We start from the raw sequence: 21,600 nt of genomic DNA on the forward strand, positions 1-21,600 counted from the left end.
AATGCAGTAAATTATTGTCTTTTGAAAAAGAAATATTACAATAAAACGAGGTTAATGCAAAAGATGTAAAAAAAGAAACTGAATAGCTTAATAAATAAGGTTTAAAGAAGCCTTTTAAAAAATACTTAAAACAAATTTAAAACATGATATATGAACAGCACCTTTTTTTGGAATACTTCTCTATTTAGAGCCGTGGGACTTTTATTTGTCATTTTATCTGATAAACACAAACCTTACGGTGTCAAAAGTATGAAGAAATCAACTGAGCTGCAGGGTGTGGAGGTTTGAAGTTCCTCTTTAATTAACTGTGAGCAGTGAAGATTACATTTTCTCACGATTCTTTTCCTCCATAAACTGACAGATGAAGCTTGTTATTTATGTAAAAAGCATCTTAATAATAAAAGCCAAATGTGACGACAAGAAACGGCTCATTTTCTCTTCACTTGAGCGTAGAGATCCTCTGGGACGTCAGCAGTCCGTGTGACGTTGTCTGCTGCCTTGGACACTTTTACCTGCGCATACAGCGTGTCCTCCTGCTGTCCACCGTCCTGCTCCGAGACCGAGGACGGTCCAGATCTGAGCCCCGAGAAGTTAATCTCTCCATAGTGGACGTCTCCTTCTTCTGTTGTCACTGTCTCTCCAACAGGCTGATTCTGCATAAAAGAATAAATGAAGCAAACAGTGATTGTGAAAGCCGATTGCTTCCAAATAACAAAACCACACCGAGTTGTTTGGTGTGTTCTCACCTGACTCTGATGTGCAGTTGGATGTGGAGCCTTCAAACGCCTGCAAGACAAAATGTTGGGTCTAATACACAGAATACCAAAAAAAGACCACGTTTCATTGGAGACACATTCTTTAATGATGCTACTGACCAAACAAAGACAACCAGGCCGATGAGCACGATGATCCCAATGATTCCTCCAAGAACTGCACCCAATAGTAGATAATTAACTCCACCTCAAGACAAGATGAAAGAAAACAAGTGACTAAATAAAGACACTATGGGAATGTAACAATATTGATTACTGAAGTACCTTTATTAGTTACCTTCTATAGTCAGATGGATCTCTGATGATGTTTGATCACCAAGCTGATTGGTGGCCACACAGTAATAAACTCCTCCATCAGTGACATTGAAGCTGTAAAAGTCTCCTTCAGATACTTTGATTGGTGCATCTCTGCTGGTCTTGAACCAGGTGAAGCGGCTCACAGGAGGTTTGGCTCTGCTGGAGCAGGTCAGGTTCACCCGGCTACCTGCTGACACCCGACCTGATGGACTGATGGACACCGAGGTGTCCTTGGGAGCGTCTGAGGAAAATGTGACATTAAAACTTCATGCAGCTGACATTGTGTGAACACATGAATCAACGTATGCTGACAGGATCAAAGAACAAACACTCACATGAAACACTGAAAGTCTTTCTATCCTCTGACGTCTTTACATGTTTTCCTTCATTCACAGGATATCTGGCAGAACAGCTGATGATGAATCCATCATGTTCATGTGACAGAGTGATGCTCTTCTGGATTCTAGTTGTGAAGGTACGATCTGTGTTTTCCTCCATCATGTGGTGAGAGTCTGGTTGGAGGTTCCAGGTGAGTTGAGGAGGAGAGTGTGGACAGGGAGTGGAAGCTGAGCAGCTTATAGAGACAGACTCCTTCTCCTTCACATCACCTGAGATCTCAATCCTGGGCTTTGGAGGAGAATCTGTGGTTTCAAATCAAATACAGATTGTACACTGAAAAAAGAGCGACAAGACTTGAGTCTACAGTCTGTGATGAAAGTATTCTTCTACATTTGAGAGTTAAATGTTTTTCTTTTACATACTTACTTATCAGATGTTTGATTGTAAATCTTTTTTTATTTTTATAATTTGATTGTTTGAGGCTTGTATGTTTCTGAATGTCAGCAGATTCATCAACATTTCCCCTCTGAACTTCTCACATGGTTTCAGGTAATAATTACACTACTTTATAATGAAGCAAAGATTAGAGAAAAATCCAAAATATTAACGTATATGTGTAGCAGAATGTTTTTTCTCCCTTCCTTTCCCACCAATCACCTCATGACCCCTCAGATTTAACTTGTGACCCTTTACAGGAGAAATTAAAATTTAAAGTCTCAATAATTATTGTTGTCAAGTCGGAATAACTGAACTTTATCTTTCCACCGTTAAATGTAAAGGTGGGCATGTACGAGTAGCATTCTCATCTGGTTATTAGTAAAAGTAAACAAAAAAAAATCTATTTTAATACAGAAAGCTTAAACATTTTATTCCATGGTCAGTTTCTGTGTATTTTTACATTTACAATAAAAGTTATTTTACTCTTTTTTATTATAAATAATAACATAGATTGTTTTATTAAAAACAAAAGTCTCTTACCTTTAACTGTTATTTGAAGAGGATCACAAACAGCTGTTGCTAGAAATGGCCGGTTCTCAACCCTGAAGTAGTACGTGTCTGTGTATGTTGTGTTTAAACTGGAAAATAAAGTGGTGCAGTTTTTCTGACTCAAGTCTCCAGTAAAACTCATCGGATATGTGGAAACTGTCCCACTACTGTTGAAAATTACATTATTTGGAAACGTGCCAAAGCGAGAGTCGTTTTTAATCCACACTCCAAAGGTTTTTTTGCTCTCTCCTGATTTAATGCTGAAGTTACATGGAATGTGCAAACAAGATCCACTCAGTGCTTCCATCTTTTTTGGTGCAGTGATGAATCGACGTGTATTCTCATCACAATCAGCAGAATCACCTGTGAAACAAACTAATGATTAACAGTGGTGATTAAAATGTGTAAAAACACAACAATAACATGAACACAAGAGAAATATACTTCAGCAGTAATCTAACAGTTTTTGTGTTGATTCATCTTTTTGGTTTTACAACTTTCCCCCACAAGGCCGAGCCCAGTAGGACCAAACCCGTCTCTCTCTCCAAATAACTACGTCACTTTTGTCTCTGTGATAAAATAGCTCAGCAGGAAAACACAGATTGTAACATTCACATGAATTTAGGTTGAAATGATATTTTCCAAACAGTAAATGATTGAAGTGAAACACAAGTGAGTGAAGATGAAGCTCACCTGAGAGGAAGAAGACACTGTGCAACACGATGGCTGTCACCATCCTAACAGACTGGTCGGCCATGACACTCACCACCTGATTCACAAACACAACGTCAGTGTTGATTGATTGATTGATATCTATCATCGGTTAAAACCAAAATGGTTTTAAGACAGACAGATTCATAACGAATGGGCTTCAGGCCTCATCTCACAACTACGAGAGTTGTTGACAGACGTGTCTTGGTCATCTGTGGTCGTTTTTCACAAGTTTATCCTGTGAATCCTGGTAATTCATTGGAGCACCTTTGGTCAAATGCAGAAGACTCAATGGACAGAGAAAACTACGGTCACTTGCCTTAGTTATGAGTTATGACTTTGATGGTGAATCCTGAAAATTCCTGGACGCACACTCGCTGCTATAAACAGATAACTAGAGATGGTGTTCAGAGTAAAGGGGAGACGGTGAAAACCACCAGACTAATATCCTGCCACCATTGTGTAAATTCATGTCAGAACATTATTCTGGACGTTAGAATCAAATGCAATCATAGGTTGAATTCCTTCAAAGGGAAGTTTGTGTAAGAATCAGTTGGAACAGTTGAAATTACAACTGAGGGAAAAGGAGAAGAAGGATGCAGCTCAGCATGCAGCCCCGTCATAAAGAAAGCAAAAAAGAACATTTCCGTAAAACTCATCGAATATCTGGAAACAGTCCCGCTACTGTTGAAAATCACATTATTTGGATAAAGGCCAAAGCAAGAGCCATTTTTAAGCCACATTCTAAAGGTTGTTGTTGTGCTGTTGAATTCCTTTTCTGGTTTAACACTGAAGTAACATGGAATTAGCAAACAAGCGCTTCCATCTCTTTTGGTGCAGGAATGGATAGAGCTCTATTCTTATCACAACCAGCATCAACCCATAACACAGAGCGGACTTACAGGAGTTATGATCCAAATGTGCGTCACAATAGTGGAGATCAAGGACGTTGGCGGGCAGAGTGTCCTGAGCACAAAAGGATGAGACCTTCATACCAAACGTCTGATTGAGGGAAGCAGCATTTGCTTGATGAGCAAATGACAAAAAACACTTTCTTAGTGTCACAAAATTGCCCAGTGAATCTGATGAGGGGATCTGGTGTGTTATTTCAGCATTGTTGTTGAGCTCAACATCAGATGGCTTCAAAGTGTTGAAAAAAGCTGAGCTCCAGTTATTTCAGATGTTTAACTAGTGTCAAAATATTACCTTGTACATCTCATGTAAGCGTAGGGCCACTAAAGAACACATGAAGAAGTGTGTTATGACCAGAAGTTGGAGAAAGAGAGATGTGTGTGTTGGTCAGAGGAGGCTGCTGCTGTGTCTGTATCTCTCTCTCCCTCCAGGAAACAGTGTTTCTTGGTTCTACTCCACACATTTCATTGACTAAACCATCACACTGGGAACGGCAGCATTTTGGTCCAATGTTGCAGCAGCGTCTCGGCCCTACAGATTTCAGACGTGGTGCGGAGGATCCTCAGAGGGTTTAGCGCTGGTGGTAATGTAGGTCGCTCTGCATGGATCACAAGAGTAAGTGCACACAGAACAGTAGAGCTGGTCGAGGAACACACAGACACGCAGACTTGTATCCAGTCGTAGCGGCAGATTCCAGAGCTGTCACAAGTATCGTCTTCACTCCGCGCCGCACACAAATACCATGTGGGCCTCATTAAAGGCGAAGGGCCATTGGTAGTGTGTCCTAAATCACATCACAGGCCGTGCCTCAAACAACACCCACTCAAGCAAGAAGCCATCGATGGTGTAAGACCAGTATTTGAATCCCTTTTAAAAATGAGGTGTTATTATACCATGTGAAGATTCCGCTGTGCACGCACCAATTTTACCAGTAAAAAAGGTTTGCAAGCAGCAAATGCCGCCACTTATCGACCAGAGCCAGAAGTGGAAAATCCACACACAATCTTGTCACTAATTTCCACCACATGTCCCTCTTATCAAATAATGTATTATGTAACAGTCACTGAATAACTCACGTATGTTCTCTGATGCTCTGCCTTACAAAAAATAAAGAACATCTCATACCTTTATTTGTGTTGTTACAATTTAAACATGACTTACCCGGTTACCCAATTTATTTTCCTCATTCATAGTTTCTACTTCCTCGTCATCTCAAATATCTATTCAAATCTTGCAAAGTCTCTCTGCATTGATACAACAGGCAATCGGTTAACTTAAATGAAATTTGAATGAAGTATCTCGTAACATGATGATATTTCAATAAGAAAAGATCGTAAATCCATAAACAATGAAGTATTGAAGGTGACATTAACTTACATTGAGTGTTTCTTCTTCAGTGCAGTCTGCTGTCTGACAAGTTCAATGCAGAAGTCACAGGTCTTTGAACCAAGATGGTCTGTGAGAGGAAGGAGGAGGAACTGGGAGGTGGAGACAAATATCACTACTTCCTGCAAACGGCAAATAAAATATAATTCACACACTTATATTATACTAAAACCACTATAAACTGAAAGTATTTTAGCTGAATAAAAGGGATTTTGATACCCAAGCTTATTGGTGGTCACACAGTAATAAACTCCATCAGTGACATTAAAGTATAAAGTAAATAATGTTTTGGGGCTTAGTGTCATTTTTCTGATGTTTCTGAATGTTAGCAGTTCCATGAACATTTCCCTATTGAACTTCTCATTTGTAATCATCTTACTTGGATCTTTTAAAAGTAAGGTAAAAGTAAGTTCTAATCCACATTTCAAAGTTGTTGTTGTGCTGTTGAATTTCTCTCCTGATTTAACTCTGATTTTTGCAAACAAGATCCCGTCAGTGGGTCCATCTCTTTTGGTGAAGTAATAAATAGAAGTGAATCCTTATAACAAGCAACAGAAGCACCTGTGAAACAAACTAATGATTAACATTATATATAATAATTCAGTATGAAGAGAGCGATGATGAACACACTTTGACAACACTAGAAAGTTAGCAGCAGCCTTTTATAAATAACTATCACCACCTCCAGTCAGGACATGAACAGATGGAACAAGTGACTCTTTCTTCTTTCGTCTTACAGTTCACACTGTAAATGATTAAAGTGACGTCTCCAAATAAAACGGACTGAACCAGCAGCTCACCTGAAACTAAGTAGACACTGAGGAACAGGCCGTCTGTCCCCATTCTCACAGCCTGGACCTCCATCACACTCAACATCTGGATTTACAACAGTGCACTTTGTATTATTCCATGTCATCATGCAGATTTAGTTAAAACTTTGTGTTCTTTTGAACATTCACTGTCCTAAGATAAATTGAAGACATAATACGTAAATTCTACTCAATATGAAAAACTTGACTTCTGTCCCGCAAATGCAAACATTTCATTATGCCCTTTTTTGATGCAGATTATAAAACAAATAACTATGTGGCTTTAAAACTAACAAGATGTGAATGAAAAGAAGCAGTTAAACTCTTTGCCTTTTCAAATACGCCCACAGCAAAACAGAGAAGTGCTACAATTGAGGAACTTTCAGGAACATGTTTCAGCAAGATAAAAAACTCCATATTTAGCCATTGCAACACAAAAAGAAGGTTTGAAACCTAATGAAGTAATAGATGTCACATGATCTGAACTGAAAAGCAAGCAGTCACATACTTAGTCACTCAGTTGAGAGTTTGGATAGTTTGGTGAAGTTAGAGAGAGATAGTTTGGAGAGTGAGGAGAGTAGGATAGGTGATAAGATGGAGCCAGCTAGGAAGAGGAGGATTTCCCCTGTGTGGGAACACTTTGATTCGATAACTCCTAAGGTTAAGCTAAATCTACCTCTATTTCAGGCACATTAGGTTTGCTTATCAAGAACTGTATTTTTCAGTTTCTTATTTTAATCAAAGGTGAGGTGTTTATTGTGCTCCAAGGAGTTGGGGTACAATAACACCTCATCCATGCTAAGGCATCACCGTGCCTTGCATGAGAATAAGAAGCATACTGGAGCTTCACCCAGCCAAGGTAAGTCCTTACAATATTACAAATGCACCAAGACAATTTTCCCCTGTTCACTTTTGTTTATTGTGCAAATAAAGACCAGTAACAGACACTGTATTTATTCCCTTGTAACCAGCCACCAGAAAACATGAGCTGGATGAAGCCCTCATCTCCATGATAGTGAAGGACACACAGCCCTTCAGTATTGTGGAGGATGTTTTTATTCAGGGCATTTGTTTCCAAACTGGATCCTGATTATGTTCTCCCTACAAGGTCGGTATGTATGGGTGCATGCATGAAACAAATGAGTTCAGCACAGTTCAGCACTATATCTTTTTTGCTTTAGGCTCTGAAGGCCATGGTGGAGGCCAAGCATGAGTCAGCTAAAGCTGCTGTTAGCCTTACTCCTGACATGTGGGCATTGATCAATATGGATCCTACCTTGCTGTAACATTCCATATTGTGGGTGAGAAAACCACCCTCAGTTCAGTGCCGTTAGGAGTGCAAGCATTCCCCCAGTCACACTGCTGAAAATATAGCTTGTGTGAAAGCCTCCCCGTTGGAGGAATGGGGAATTGCTAATAAGGTGACATGTATGGTCACTGATGGTGCTCCCAGTATGGTTGCCTGTGTGAAAGAGCTGAAGCTTCGGCACCATATTTGCGTTGCACACACACACTGAATCTGATAGTGAAGAAGGCCCTTGACCAACAGTCTTTGTTCTCTGGCATCCGGGCCAAAGCTGGTTGGCTTCTTTAGAAGCAGCACTGCTAAAGTATGCTCTTTCCCTTCATTCCAATTTCTAATAACGCTAAGAGTTTATCGGTGTTCCTACTGCAGTGATTTAATGGCCTAGTCATCTGTATCCTAAAGGAGAAGCTTACACAAATGCAACTTCATCTGGGGATGGAACATAAAGCTAATGCAAGAAGTGGAGAACAGATGGAACAGCACATATTTGATGCTGCAACGTTTGGTGGAGCAAAGGGAGCCAGTAGGAGCAGCGTTAGCTGTGATACAACATGACATCCGGTTCCTAACAGCAGAAGAGTTCAACATTGTTGGAGGGTGCCTTTCTCCCTTCTATGATGCCACTGTAGAGCTGTCAAAAGAGGAACATGCGTCTCCTTTGTGAGGGGATGCGTGGAAAGGCAGGACTCAAAATGCAGAGTTCTCAAACAAAAGGCTTTAATAGTCATAAACTCCAACTAACAAAAGGCCAAGGGGAAAAAACGCATACAGGTACCGGGGAAAAAGGCAGGCAGGAACAAGACACATCCAGGGGGCTGAAGACAAGGCACATCCACGACGATAGACAGGGACATCCGTGATAAAAGACAATGACGCAACAAGTGACAGGAGACACACACACAGCTTAATACACTAGTGATTGGACACAGGTGGAAACAATCAGACAATCACAGACGATGACAGGACAAGGCAGGAAGTGAAGTTACCCAGGGAGACAAGAAGCAGAAAACTACAAAATAAGACAGGAAATAAAACCACATCGTGACATGCCTCCAAAGTTGTCCCCCTCGTGAAGATGCTGGATCACACCCTTCAGGAGGAAATAAAGCCGGCACCTGCAAGAGCGTTGAAAATGGGAGACCAGCTCATGGGGCAACAGTACAAGCTGTACACTTTGCAATTGATGAGCAGCATGTCTATTGCGACCTTCCTGAACCCCGATTTAAAGCAATAGGATTTTTCAGCCAAACAAAAGCCACCGAAGCAATAAAACGTCTGATCTCCGAGTGTGACGCCATTAAACGGTCAAAACAAAGCAGAGAGAAAATCCCCCAGTCTTCGACCTCTCATGATGTCACAGGCGGTCATCTGTTATTTTACATTTGAGATCAATTATTCCTATGAGAACACTTAGTAACATGATCTGTGGTTTCCTCTTGGGTAGCAAACTGTGGCATCACTTAGACACCAGCGTCATGGAGGCACAGAAGACTCAAAATGTAACAGCAGATGCCACTGTGGAGGTCCAGCGCTGCCTTTCAGAGCCAAATATCAGCAGGCTGGAAACCCTCTGGAGTACTGGGAGAGGCAAAAATGACTCTATCAAAATGTACATAGACTTGCTGTTGCGTTTTTGTGCACACCAGCATCTTCTGTACCCTGTGAAAGAGTTTTTCAAAGGCCGGATAGGTTGTGTCAAAAAAAGGAATTGTTTAAAACCAAAAACTCTTGAGAAACTGTTATTTCTGAATAAAAATGAATAAAATGTCCAATGTCCAAGTTCCACAAGCATATTCAGTCCCCTCTTCCTAGTTCCACAAGCACTGTCTTCTGGCTGCTTAAGCCCATGCCATTTTCCTAAAGTGAAATAACATTATTTCACAACCTGCCATATCATATGATACCACCATTTTGGGAAAATTTACGCACACACAGAATACATTCAAAAAATGTTTTATTATGCACATATATGATCATTTATGTACATAAATTATTTGGTCATATATTTTTGTAATTCTTAGTCATTCCCAACAGCCATAACAGACACAAAAATCCAATGCATAACATTATGTGGTTCAGATACAGCTGCCTGTGATTATACACTTGGCCAGTAGGTGGTTTCGTTTGCACATGAAGCTTCGAGAAATTAACCCTTTCTCGAACCAATTGGCTGAAGTGGTTCGATGCCTCATGAGGCTTCATCTCACCATCACTAATGCCAATACTCCGGGTGGAACATTCAATGAAGGCCACACAGGCATAACATGCAATGACGCGACAAAGGACACATGACACACAGGGCTTAAATACACATGGAAGGTGTCAGAGGAAGGTCAGAGGAATGGATGAAAAAAGTAGATGTTAAAAGTTTTTGTTATTTTGTTATTGAGTAACCGTTTAACCTGCATTCCTGAAAGTACTTTTATCTTTGACTGAGATTCTCCGAAGGGAATCCATCGTCTTTACAGATTAAAAAGTCCACTCCACAGTAAATTCCAGATGTGTAAGTTATTGTTTTGTGTTAGAACACTTTAGTTCACTCTAACAGGAACACTTACCACTGAACACAGACCGTTTATGCTGTTTCCTGGTAGAAGAAGCATTTGTCTTCTATCAAGCAATTCATTGAATTTATTTTTTCATCTTTGCCACATTAGTAAAGAGTGAACTGAACAGCTGTAGAATTGCACTCTATAGAAATGGATCAGAATCATGGACCATGATATTCAGATGTAGATTATTACAAGATGCTTATTATTAAAATAATTACTGTAACATTCCCCATTTTTATTCAAATAGGAACCTCAAACCAGTGTGCCCACCCAAATTCCTGCTTCTGTGCTCCGGCGGCTCGGTGTCCCATCATTGACCCCGAGTGGGAGAGTGAGGAGGACGTTCCCATCGGCGCCATCATCTTCGGTGGCAGGAGGCCGGAAGGTCGGTGCTGCTCTCAGAGCTTTTCTCTCAAATAATAGCAGATTTTGTTTGATTTTCATATACGTTTGACCATTCGAAAGCATTGACTTAGTTAGTCTGGTGTCGTGTGGATGTTACAGAGGGTGAACTAAAATGTCTTATCTCAATCTACAAGTCTAACTTACATTGCAGCCAGAATAGAAAGGCCAGAAACATCATGCAAAAGGACACAGTGCTTGTGTTGTGTTGTGTTTTTTACTTTGCCTGCCTTGTTTCAGTGTCTAATGGAGCGTCTCATAATTGTCTGCAGGTGTGCAGCACCTCCCCTTTAAAACGCCTGCTGTGGCAGAAGGACGAGAGGCATTCAGCAGCTGGAGAGGCACCGAGTAGACGCAGACAGGTGGATCTTATCAAAGGATTGTGAGCAGTGTTTTAACAGTGTTACAAATCTCTCCTGCGTTTGCCTTTAAATTAGTAAGTGTCTTGTCCTCGTGGCGGTGAGACCTTCTGTACCTCTCGCCGTGATGCCGTGACTTAGTGTCCTTATAAAACTTGTCTTTTTAAGTAGAGGAGCACCTCTTTTATTGGGTTTTACGGCTGTGTGAGATCTCTGGGATTATTTTTAGATTAAGGCATTTTAGACAGTGTTTTATATCAAGGCTGACTGTTTTTTAACTGTAGTTTTGTGATCTAGAGTTTAATAAAAAATGATCTTGCTTTAAATTAATTTGGTTTTGTCTGAAACTGGCACATGTCGGGTTTATCTCTCCAGAACATCTCGGCCAGCTGGAGCTTTTCACTGCTCCTCCAGCCACTAAAAGCATCAGACGGCTGCAGGTTAAAAATCAAAAAGGATTTGAGAACTAATAAGATCTCGTGGGGTGTGTTCATTATTTTACAGCCCGATGTGATTGGTGCATCTCCAAACGTAACTGCACCCGGGTTGGTAAGCGATGCCGTTCATCAACAAAGAGGCATTTTATTACCTTCCTCAGTGGCTCCATCTGGTGACCGAACCTGGAATCCCTCAATCACCTAAACAGACCCAAACCTCATTAATATCAACATACATTCAATGATTACTCCTTTGACCTGAATCTTCTTCAAGTAAACGTATGGAATGCATCATATCATCATTATATAAAATGTAATACACTCCTGTCATACCATGGTGACTGAACCTGAGCTTTAGTTACCCCCCTTTCTGAAACAGACAAGCCAGAGTTTCCCTCTTCTCAAACTATGTGTTTCCACTAAACCCGCTTCTTGAAACGGACTTCTGGTGTACGAGTCTTCATTGGAGCTTCTATCACAGGGGCGTTGTGACGGTTCCCTGCCGTATTACTTGTGTGCCTGAGTCGCTTATGTTTGGTTACCATTTGAAAGAATTAAGATAATGGTGAGAATGAAAATTGTGCATTTTCATGAAATTGTTATTGTTAAAGCACGGCGGCTGCTGAGCATCAAGGTACTGAAGCGCACATGTGACCTTCATGTGGTCTGGGCAGCGATGTGGATGTGGGGGCCTGTTCGAGGTGCAGAAAATAAAGACGACAAACAATGCTTTGAGAAATCAGTCTACTATTCGTCTTACGTTATCAATAAGGTCAACTTTATTCTGACAAAAAAAACATCACTACAACAACACTGCTAATGTTTTCAGGATGAAACCCAGTGATTTTGTGTAGCCTGATTAAAATAATGAGACAGGACACCAAGATGAATTCATTTTTAATGTGGGTCCTTTATTTGCCCCGACTGCCCTCCTGGAGCAATTTGTCAAATTAAGAAGACACTTAGGACAGAGTACAACAAACAAAACTGCTATTTACTAAACTTTAGCATCTGTATGACATGACAACATGGAATAGAGCCACATATAAAACAACAGTAGTGACTTCCTCCTGTTAAGCAGAGACAAAGAACATTCACATCTGTCTCATGCTGTTCAACACTTACATCACCGTTATTCTTCCAAAGGTTGAGAAAATAATGGACTCACTCGAGCGCCTGTGTGCACGGATCCATACATGTGTGATGTTGACTCACCGCAGATTCTGTCTCCCTCTAAACAACGAATTGATATAAAAGAAGCAGAAGCGACCGCGCATGCGTGAGGACCGTCCTGTAATTCTCACAGTAGCAAAGTCATCCGGCGGCGGGCCGCGAGTTTGACTCCTATGGTACTTAAAGTGTCACTTTCCCTAATCCTGTATGTGGACCATCTAGCAGTACGAACACCTCTCTGCCCCCACGTCACCCGGCTACATTTGTTTTTAGAAAAGTCCGACAGTTGTAACGTTTTTACTCATTGTCATGTACGGTAGTCTAGTGCTCTTGCGCAGATACTTTCTGCTCAATGAAACTCATTGATTTTATTCATTTTATACACTTTACATCGAATAAAGACGAGATAAAATATAAGAGGATGTTTTTATTGATGATTTTTAGAAAGACACACAGAAAGCTAATAAACATTATTCACCATTCACTGTTACAGAACAGAATACCATTAAGTATTAAGAGAAAAGCTACACACATGGTTGTAAGAAGCGCACTAAGACTAATGAATAGCGGGTCGTCGTGGCGTAGGGGCAGAGAGGGTCCGCTAGGAACTGCAAGGTTGGTGGTTCAAGTCCCAGCTGCCCCATGTCCCAAGTCAAAGTGTCCTTAAGACATGAGCTTGAGTTGACCGCCCTCCCTTCTCAGGTCACAGTTGCAAAGCAACATTTTGTATCATGCTGCTCTTTGCACATCAGGGTCAAATACAGGACACTTGAGACACGGCTTTAGCACAAAACAATGTTATAATATATTTTACCAGTACATGCATCTCACAATATTAATATCTCGTGGGGGTCGTCGTGGCGTAGGGGTAGAGCGGGTGTGCTGGGAACCGCAAGGTTGGTAGTTCGAGTCCCGGCTGCCCCATGTCCCAAGTTGAAGTGTCCTTGAGCAAGACACCTAACCCCTAATTGCTCCCCGGGAAAAAATGTAAAAAGCCACGGGTTAAAAATGTAATGTAAGTCGCTTTGGATAAAAGCGTCTGCTAAATGACCTGTGATGTAATAATGAATACAGAGAAGATGATACAGCTTCATAGCTTCCTCTTCCTCTTCTGCCTCATGGCCACCATGTTAACATAGATGTCTTCTTCTGCGTCCTGCAGTGGAAAGAGTTTTAGTTACTATACAGATGAAAACAGATGGAGATTCTTTGTGTTACAGATGTGTCCGTGTCACAGAACAGCATGAGAGCAATGCACCACCTGAAGTAGGTAGAACATGTTAAACACACACACACACACACTAAGGATAATGTTCACCATATCATCTTTATGAAGTGATGAAATGTCCATGTTGTGTTTACAGCTTCATGCACTGGCCCTTAATGAATGAATGCAGGTTTAAAGCTGTTCTAACTGCGTTGTGTTTTAATAGTTATTACATAGTCTTTATTTTTGTAGGTTGTCATTGTGGATATTTTGTTCTTGGATGAATGAATGGAAGCACTTGAAGAAGCTTTTATGGCACACAGCTTAGCAAAGACACCATCCAGCAGACACAGAGCATCATCAGCATTCATTTGGAGACGTGCTTCACTGCATTGGAGGAGACTCTGCTCTTTAAACATCACCACCATTGAAGGATTTTTCCTGTGCTAATGTTGTAAACCAAACAAGGGCCTGATCATGAAATATCTCTCCTCTTCTGATGTCTTACCTCCTGTGGTTTGGTGCAGCGTCTTGATTTCAACCAGCTGGAAGGAAAAGAAGAAGGAATGATTTTGTTAGTGTGAGCGATCAGGACTGAGACTCCGGTGCAGAGGAATAAAACAACAAAAAGATTTATTTCCAGGGTTCAGATCTTTACTTCACTTTTTCTCTTTACAAAGCCAATGAAAAGCAGCAGAGACACGAGCAGACTTTACACGCTGGGGAGGGAAAAGCTAAAGCAGAGACGTTTGCAAGTTATTCTGTGGTTATTATTTCACTTAAATATAACATTTTGTTGTTTTTTTAACCTCCCACCACTTGGGGGCGTAAGGACGCTGTAAATTAGGCCACAAGGTCGATATAATCAGCAGCATTACAGGAACAGGTGGTTGTTATTGTGAGGAGCAAACAGTTTGTAAGGACGTGCAAGAAGGTGCAAGTGTTGTTTGATGGTGTATGATAACCAACGGAAAAAGTGTTATGATATATTATTAATTTAGAGAAGGAAAAGGTGGATGAAGACAAACAAAGTGATCTCTCTTCTGTTTGTATTTGGAGAAGAAATCAATTACCATCAAAGACAAACTGGACTTTTTCAAGGATTTTGTCAAGCGTTAAAACGAGCAGCAACCAAAAGCTTATTTTGATGGTCAAAGGGGTCAAGTAGAATAAATGATTTGTCTTCTTTTCTTAAAGCAAACAGTGCAATTTATAATCTCATTATTAGGAGATGAGGATATATCGCGACAATGGGAACTATAATACACTATGAGCCTTTCAAATGTCAGTGAGTAACAAGGAATGAGTTGTTATATTTGACCTTCTGCATCTTTGTAAATTTATTCGTATTATCATCATTATGAATATTGATAATGAATTATGCATTAATGCATTACAACATTCACAATGACACAAGCTGGTGTGTTTCTGCACACAATCATATTGTAGAAAAGGTTTTCTCACCACTCAAAGATGAGCAAAGTAGTGACGAGCAGAATGATTCCCAGGACCTTCACGACGACTTGAGCACCAACCAGTTGATCACCTGCAACAAAACGACATGGTCACCTTTAAAATGTTATCACTCAAATCATAATTCCTGCAGTGACCTTCAAATACCAACAGATGTCCTGTCGATAGCTGAATGTTTAGCTCATTTCTGCATCCACAATAACACAATGTGCCTCCATCACTGCTGGTCACTTCACAGCCATGAAGACTTGATGATGATGAGAAAAGATCAGGGGTCTCTTTGTTAAAGCAGTGCGACGGATCCCCTCTAAATATGTGCTCACGTTCAAAAGAGAAAATGCACGCACTCCAAAACACATCCAGATGTGTAAAGCATCGCGTTGCCAGTGAGCCATTTCCTTTTAATAAATCCCAAATGAACCTGTGAAGGTGCACGACTAAACAAAAAGCTGCATCTCTAACTGAGTAACAAACGTAATACAGTTCTGTGTTTATCTTCTATAGTCAGATGGACCTCTGAGGATGTTTGATTACCAAGTTGATTGGTGGCCACACAGTAATAAACTCCTCCATCAGTGACTATAAAGCTGTAAAATCTCCTTCAGATACTTTGATTGGTGCATCTCTGCTGGTCCTGAACCAGGTGAAGCGGCTCACAGGAGGTTTCGCTCTGCTGGAGCAGGTCAGGTTCACCCGGCTACCTGCTGACACCCAACATGATGGACTGATGGACACCGAGGTGTTCTTGGGAGCGTCTGAGGAAAATGTGACATTAAAACTTTATGCAGCTGACATCGTGTGAACACATGAATCAACGTATGCTGACAGGATCAAAGAACAAACACTCACATGAAACACTGAGAGTCTTTCTCTCCTCTGACGTCTTTACATCTTTTCCTTCATTCACAGGATATCTGGCAGAACAGGTGATGATGAATCCATCATGTTCATGTGACAGAGTGATGCTCTTCTGGATTCTAGTTGTGAAGGTTCGATCTGTGTTTTCCTCCATCGTGTGGTGAGAGGCTGGTTGGAGGTTCCAGGTGAGTTGAGGAGGAGAGTGTGGACAGGGAGTGGAAGCTGAGCAGCTTATAGAGACAGACTCCTTCTCCTTCACATCACCTGAGATCTCAATCCTGGGCTTTGGAGGAGAATCTGTGGTTTCAAATCAAATACAGATTGTACACTGAAAAAAGAGCAACAAGACTTGAGTCTACAGTCTGTGATGAAAGTACTCTTCTACATTTGAGAGCAAAATGTTTTTCTTTTACTCCACAATCAGACTGTCACGATCCAGCGCTCCCCTCCGAGTACTGAGGCCTTCAAAATGTGGTCCCCAAACTCCCCCCTGTTTACTGTCCAGTTGGTTTGTCCCATTTGGTGTTGGTTTGTTCCATTGTGTGTCTGTCTGTTGTGCATGCCCACTCATCCCTACACACCTGTGTCTGGTTCCCCATTAAGCTGGTCTGTATATATACCCCTTATCCCTCTGTGTTCTTTGCAAAGTCTCGTGTAATTATCATCACGTTCTGAGCGTTATTTGGATCTCCTGTTTTGTACTCTCGTTGAAGACTCCTTTTTGTTCTAGACCTCGTTGCCTCCTGCCTGATCCCTGTCTGTACCTTTGCCTATCTTCGTGCTCCTGGATTTTGACCTCCTGCCTGTCTTCTGGATACGACTAAGCCTAATCCCTGTGTACCTGTTATTCATTAAATCTGCCCCCTGCGCTTGGGTCTACTCCTGTCTCCTGTGATGCGTTACACAGATGCAGCATCTCTCCGTCACTGCATGGAATAATATATATATATATATATATTCATAAATTAAGTTGTGTTTCCTGCAGCGATTTTAGTCCCAAACACTTGATGAAAAGTCAAATACTACTTGGCTCAAGATGCAAAGTACTAAAAGATTTGTTTTAAATGACGAGGCCGTGTTATGCAGTTATTCAACAGTTCACGTTATCGGATGATGACGAATCCATCAGCTGCTCCACAGATGACCAAGAGTGACTCGTACAGCAGAGAGTAGGAGAACTAAATATTAGATATTAAGCAACATTTGATTTTAGGTTTGAGTTGGTTTACAACTTTAAATATTGAAACGTGTGTACAGTTATGTACACTAGTACAAGAACTAATGACTCTGCTGGTTTTACTGTTAATGATGAAGAGGATCTATTGCTGCAAAGTAATGCGGGATAGATGTTAAATATAAGATGTTTTGTTGTAATGATGCTTCTCAGATTTCATTTTCACAGTACGGCTTCAATTCACCATCTGTGTCTCCAAAACGTCAAAATTGTTTTTATAGATTATAACTTCTGTTTTTAAGAAGTTAGCTGCTTTGTGGGACAATGTTATGATTTTCTTTATGATTTTATGATTTTCTGGTTTCTTACTGTGTGTCTGTCCAGTGAATGTGGCATGCATGTGAGTGACTTGGTGGCGGGGTCGTGTGTGTGTGTGTGTGTGTGTGTGTGCTTCATTTGTAAATCACAAGGTCCATCTGACAGCGCAGGTACGACGAGCACAGGTCCCGGAACGCACATGAAACAACGCTTTAAACAGCGCACTTGACCCTCACAATGCAGTGGACTTATTCAGGCTAAACTGCAGGGACGGTACCAGTCTTTGTGTCAGTGATCAATAAAGTCAGTGATCATCTTGAGCAAAGGCGACTTCTGTTTCCACTCACACACACACACACACACACACACACACACACACACACACACACAATTTGTTAAATTGAAGGACCACCCGGTCGACCGTAATGGCCCGCGTTCGGTCGAGGTGGGCTGCATCTGAATTGGGTTTCAGACCCTGGTCTATGAGGATGTGTCGTTCGTGTACGATCCGTTCATTTTGAACGAATCCTTACAAGGACTCGAGAGTAACGAGCCCTCTAAAAAAACGATTTGTTCATCTTACTGAACGAGATTCAAAGAACCGAGTCGGTAAAAAGATCCGAACTTCCCATCACTACTGGTCTATGACGAAAGTTCTCTTCTACATGAAGCCCAGTGGGAAAACTAGGTTCACCACTAAGGCCACTGGGGGGCGCTGTACTCCTGAGACAGCTAGCGAAATGTGACGAGGGAAGCAGGAAGTGAAGATCGTTCCTTTGCATGTGACTGTCCTGTTTTGTGAGTAAATACATATTGAATGCCATCTGTACAAAACTATCTAAAATGTACATAAAAGATGTGTATGGATTTTATAGAAAATGTATTGTTTGATGCTAAAAGCACCATGTTGTTTTGGTTGGTCTGATGTTTTAAGATGTTGCACATGTGTTGAGCGTTCATGTGAGCGCTACGAGGCTAATGACGCTCTGAACTTTTCACCATGCTAAGATTCTGTTATCATTTTAAGAGTTTGATTTCAGAAGTAACTGTGTGGTACTGTTTCTTTATTTTATTATATTGGCAGGAGGGTTACCACTGCAGTGATTTGTGTGCAGAAAATAGGCCTTACGTTTAATTGTGAAATGTTAAAGGACAATCAAAATCTGAAATTCATTTGTACTCATAAAATTGAACACCTCCAAATTCTTTTAACACTAACAAAAGAGTAGTCGAGAAATAAAGACACCTAAATATAGTGTGGTGTCCGGTGTCTCTCAATTTCACCCGCCTACATACATTTGAGAGCAAAATATTGTATTTTTACTCCAAGATCAGATGTTGGATTGTGAATTGTTTTTCTTTGTTTATTAAATAATGTGTTTGTTTCTGATGCTTTCTGATGTTTCTGAATGTCAGCAGATTCCTCAACATTTCCCCTCTGAACTTCTCACATGGCTTCATTTAATAATTCCACTACTTCGTAATGAATTAAAGATTAGAGAAAAGTCCTAAATATTAGCAGAACTTTTTTTCTCTTTTCTTTTCCCACCAATCACCTCATGACCCCTCAGATTTAACTTGTGATCCTTTATAGGGGAAAATAAAATGTAAACTTTCACTAATTAATGTCAAAACTCAAATAGTCCAAAAACAGAACTTTTGATACTTATAAATATAAATAAATAAAAAAGTCGGCATGTACAGGCAGTTTTCTCCAGGGATTCGTAATAGTTGTGAACAAAAAGTGTAAACATTTCAATCCGTGGTTGGTGTCTATAGATATTTATACTACATTAAAAGTTAAATAAAAACACAAACAAATAGAAGCTAACATCTCAGATTATTTTATGCAAAGAAAACTTTCTTACCTTTAACTGTTATTTGAAGACCATCACATTCGTCTGATGCTCGAAATGCTTCGTTCTCAACCCTGAAGTAGTATGTGTCCGTGTATGTTGTCTTTAAACTGGAAAATAAAGTGGTGCAGTTTTTCTGACTCAAGTCTCCAGTAAAACTCATCGGATACGTGGAAACTGTCCCACTACTGTTGAAAACCACATTATTTGGATAACGGCCAAAGCGACAGTCGTTTTTAATCCACACTCCAAAGGTTGTTGTTTTGCTGTTGAATTCCTTTCCTTGTTTAACACTACAGTTACATGGAATTTGCAAACAAGATCCAGTCAGTGCTTCCATCTCTTTTGGTGCAGTGATGAATAGATGTCTGGTCTTATAACAATCAGCAAAGGCACCTGTGAAACAAACTAATGATTAAAAGTGGTGATTAAAACGTGTAAAAACACAACAATAACATGAACACAAAGAGAAATATACTTCAGCAGTAATGTTTTGCGTCGTGTTCTTTTTTTCCCTGAACAGTTTTTGTGTTGATTCCTCTTTTTCGTTTTACAACTTTCCCCCACAAGGCCGAGCCCAGTGGGACCAAACCCGTCTCTGTCTCCAAATAACTACGTCACTTTTGTCTCCGTGATAAAATAGCTCAGCAGGAAAACACAGATTGTAACATTCACATGAATTTAGGTTGAAATGATATTTTCCAAACAGTAAATGATTGAAATGAAACACAAGTGAGTGAAGATGAAGCTCACCTGAGAGGAAGAAGACACTGTGCAACACGATGGCTGTCACCATCCTAACAGACTGGTCGGCCATGACACTCACCACCTGATTCACAAACACAACATCAGTGTTCTAGGAAGCGTTCAACATGCTGTGTGCAACCACAAGTTCCTGTGTGTGAAGAGACCACAGCTCACAAGTCTGTGGACGAGTACGACTCTGAGTGTTGGATGAGAATAAAACTATGAATGTCTCCCTCTTACCAAAGAAGCCCACGTCCATAACAGAGGGACAATTAGATCAAGTGCAGGTCTTTGTTTTAGCAGAGTTCTCCCCTTAACTGCTCATATCCGTGAGTCTATATCATCTTTATGTATCACACACATCACAATAATAATAATGTAGCATTAACAGTCAGTGACTTGAGTTTAGTCACTGTGAATAACTCTGAGTCTCTGTTGCTCTGCATTACAGGACTGATGAACCTCACACACTTACTGTGTTATTAACATTTATAAAACGGGTAAATGAAATCCAGCGTTCTGATTGGTTGACAGTGAGTCACGAGTCAACGACTCAAAACATTTCCTCATTCATAGTTTCTACTTCCTCTTCATCTCTAATGTCTATTCAAATTCTCTCTGCATCGATACATCAGGCAATCAGTGAAATTATTGGTGAATAATTAGAATTAAATCTCTCGTAATGATACTTTAGTATCATTTAAGAAAATACAGTTTCCTCTTTTTGCTGTGCTACTAAAATGAAGTATTGAAGATGACATTAACTTACATTGAGTGAGTGTTTCTTCTTCAGTGCAGTCTGCTGTCCGACAAGTTCAATGCAGAAGTCACAGGTATTTGAACCAAGATGGTCTGTGAGAGGAAGGAGGAGGAACTGGGAGGTGGAGACAAATATCACTGCTGGTCTTCCTGCAAACGGCAAATAAAATATAATTCAAACACACTTGTATTGTACTAAAACTACAACAAAAAATACCACAACGTCCATTAATTCACCAGCCAACAATTAAATAATACCATCTCTCCTTTATTTATGTGGACCTTATGGATGCATTCGTAATTTTTGAAATCATATTATTACGATCGAAAAAGGTTTTTAATAAAAGCACACTGGATATAGTTAAAGATAGAAATGGATATAAATCACCAAGCTGATTGGTGTCCACACAGTAATAAACTCCTCCATCAGAGACATTAAAGCTGCAAAAGTCTCCTTCAGATACTTTGATTGTTTCATCTCTGCTGGTCTTGAAGCAGGTGAAGCGGCTCACAGGAGGTTTGACTCTTTTCCTTCATTCACAGGATATCTGACAGAACAGGTGATGTAAATATTGTACTTTTACTGAATGTCAGCAGATTCATCAACATTTCTCCTCTGAACTTCTCACATGTCTTCGTTTAATAATTACACTACTTTATAATGAAGCAAATATTATGAGAAATGTCCCAAATATGAACTCGTATGTGCAGCAGAATATTTTTTCTCTTTTCTTGTCCCACCAATCACCTCATGACTCACTATAT

At 40.4% G+C, this 21,600-nt stretch overlaps 2 protein-coding genes across 12 annotated transcripts in view; both read right to left on the bottom strand.

Moving 5' to 3' along the window:
* Window positions 1-276: 276 nt before the first annotated feature.
* LOC120811715 (B-cell receptor CD22-like) lies at window positions 277-20,940 on the bottom strand. Of its 11 annotated transcripts, XM_078095690.1 has the most exons (10): window positions 20,846-20,890; window positions 5,181-5,263; window positions 4,505-4,617; window positions 3,090-3,165; window positions 2,388-2,771; window positions 1,406-1,711; window positions 1,051-1,311; window positions 876-960; window positions 747-786; window positions 277-653 (listed from the first exon to the last, which is right to left on the bottom strand). In XM_078095690.1, the coding sequence occupies exons 3-10, from the start codon at window positions 4,517-4,519 to the stop codon at window positions 429-431; spliced, it is 1,392 nt and encodes a 463-aa protein (XP_077951816.1). In that variant the 5' UTR covers window positions 4,520-4,617; window positions 5,181-5,263; window positions 20,846-20,890; the 3' UTR covers window positions 277-428. The 11 variants fall into 11 exon arrangements, with proteins under 11 accessions (XP_077951816.1, XP_077951823.1, XP_077951824.1 ...); XM_078095697.1 differs by lacking the exons at window positions 5,181-5,263; window positions 20,846-20,890 and adding an exon at window positions 4,010-4,073 and having other exon boundaries at window positions 2,388-2,759; XM_078095698.1 differs by lacking the exons at window positions 4,505-4,617; window positions 5,181-5,263 and having other exon boundaries at window positions 2,388-2,759; window positions 20,846-20,940.
* LOC120811683 (vascular cell adhesion protein 1-like) overlaps window positions 12,786-21,600 on the bottom strand; it is a 111,864-nt gene continuing 103,049 nt past the window's right edge. Inside the window, exons 14-16 of the mRNA XM_078095675.1 lie at window positions 15,115-15,196; window positions 14,159-14,195; window positions 12,786-13,599 (exon numbers count right to left, since the gene is read on the bottom strand). Coding sequence (XP_077951801.1) covers window positions 13,534-13,599; window positions 14,159-14,195; window positions 15,115-15,196 — 185 coding nt within the window. The 3' untranslated portion in view covers window positions 12,786-13,533. The remainder of the gene's footprint in view (window positions 13,600-14,158; window positions 14,196-15,114; window positions 15,197-21,600) is intronic.

Source organism: Gasterosteus aculeatus, chromosome 21 (assembly GCF_964276395.1).
Source record: "Gasterosteus aculeatus chromosome 21, fGasAcu3.hap1.1, whole genome shotgun sequence".
Lineage (NCBI taxonomy): Eukaryota > Metazoa > Chordata > Actinopteri > Perciformes > Gasterosteidae > Gasterosteus > Gasterosteus aculeatus.

Bases quoted from the DNA above. Each gene is read 5' to 3' on its own strand.
- LOC120811715 (XM_078095688.1), bottom strand. From the start codon at position 4,774: ATGAGGCCCACATGGTATTTGTGTGCGGCGCGGAGTGAAGACGATACT. The intron at 2,772-3,089 runs GTGAGCTTCATC...GTTAATCATTAG, and splicing joins CAGTGTCTTCTTCCTCTCAG to TTTGTTTCACAGGTGATTCT. The intron at 961-1,050 runs GTAACTAATAAA...TCTTGTCTTGAG, and splicing joins GATCCATCTGACTATAGAAG to GTGGAGTTAATTATCTACTA.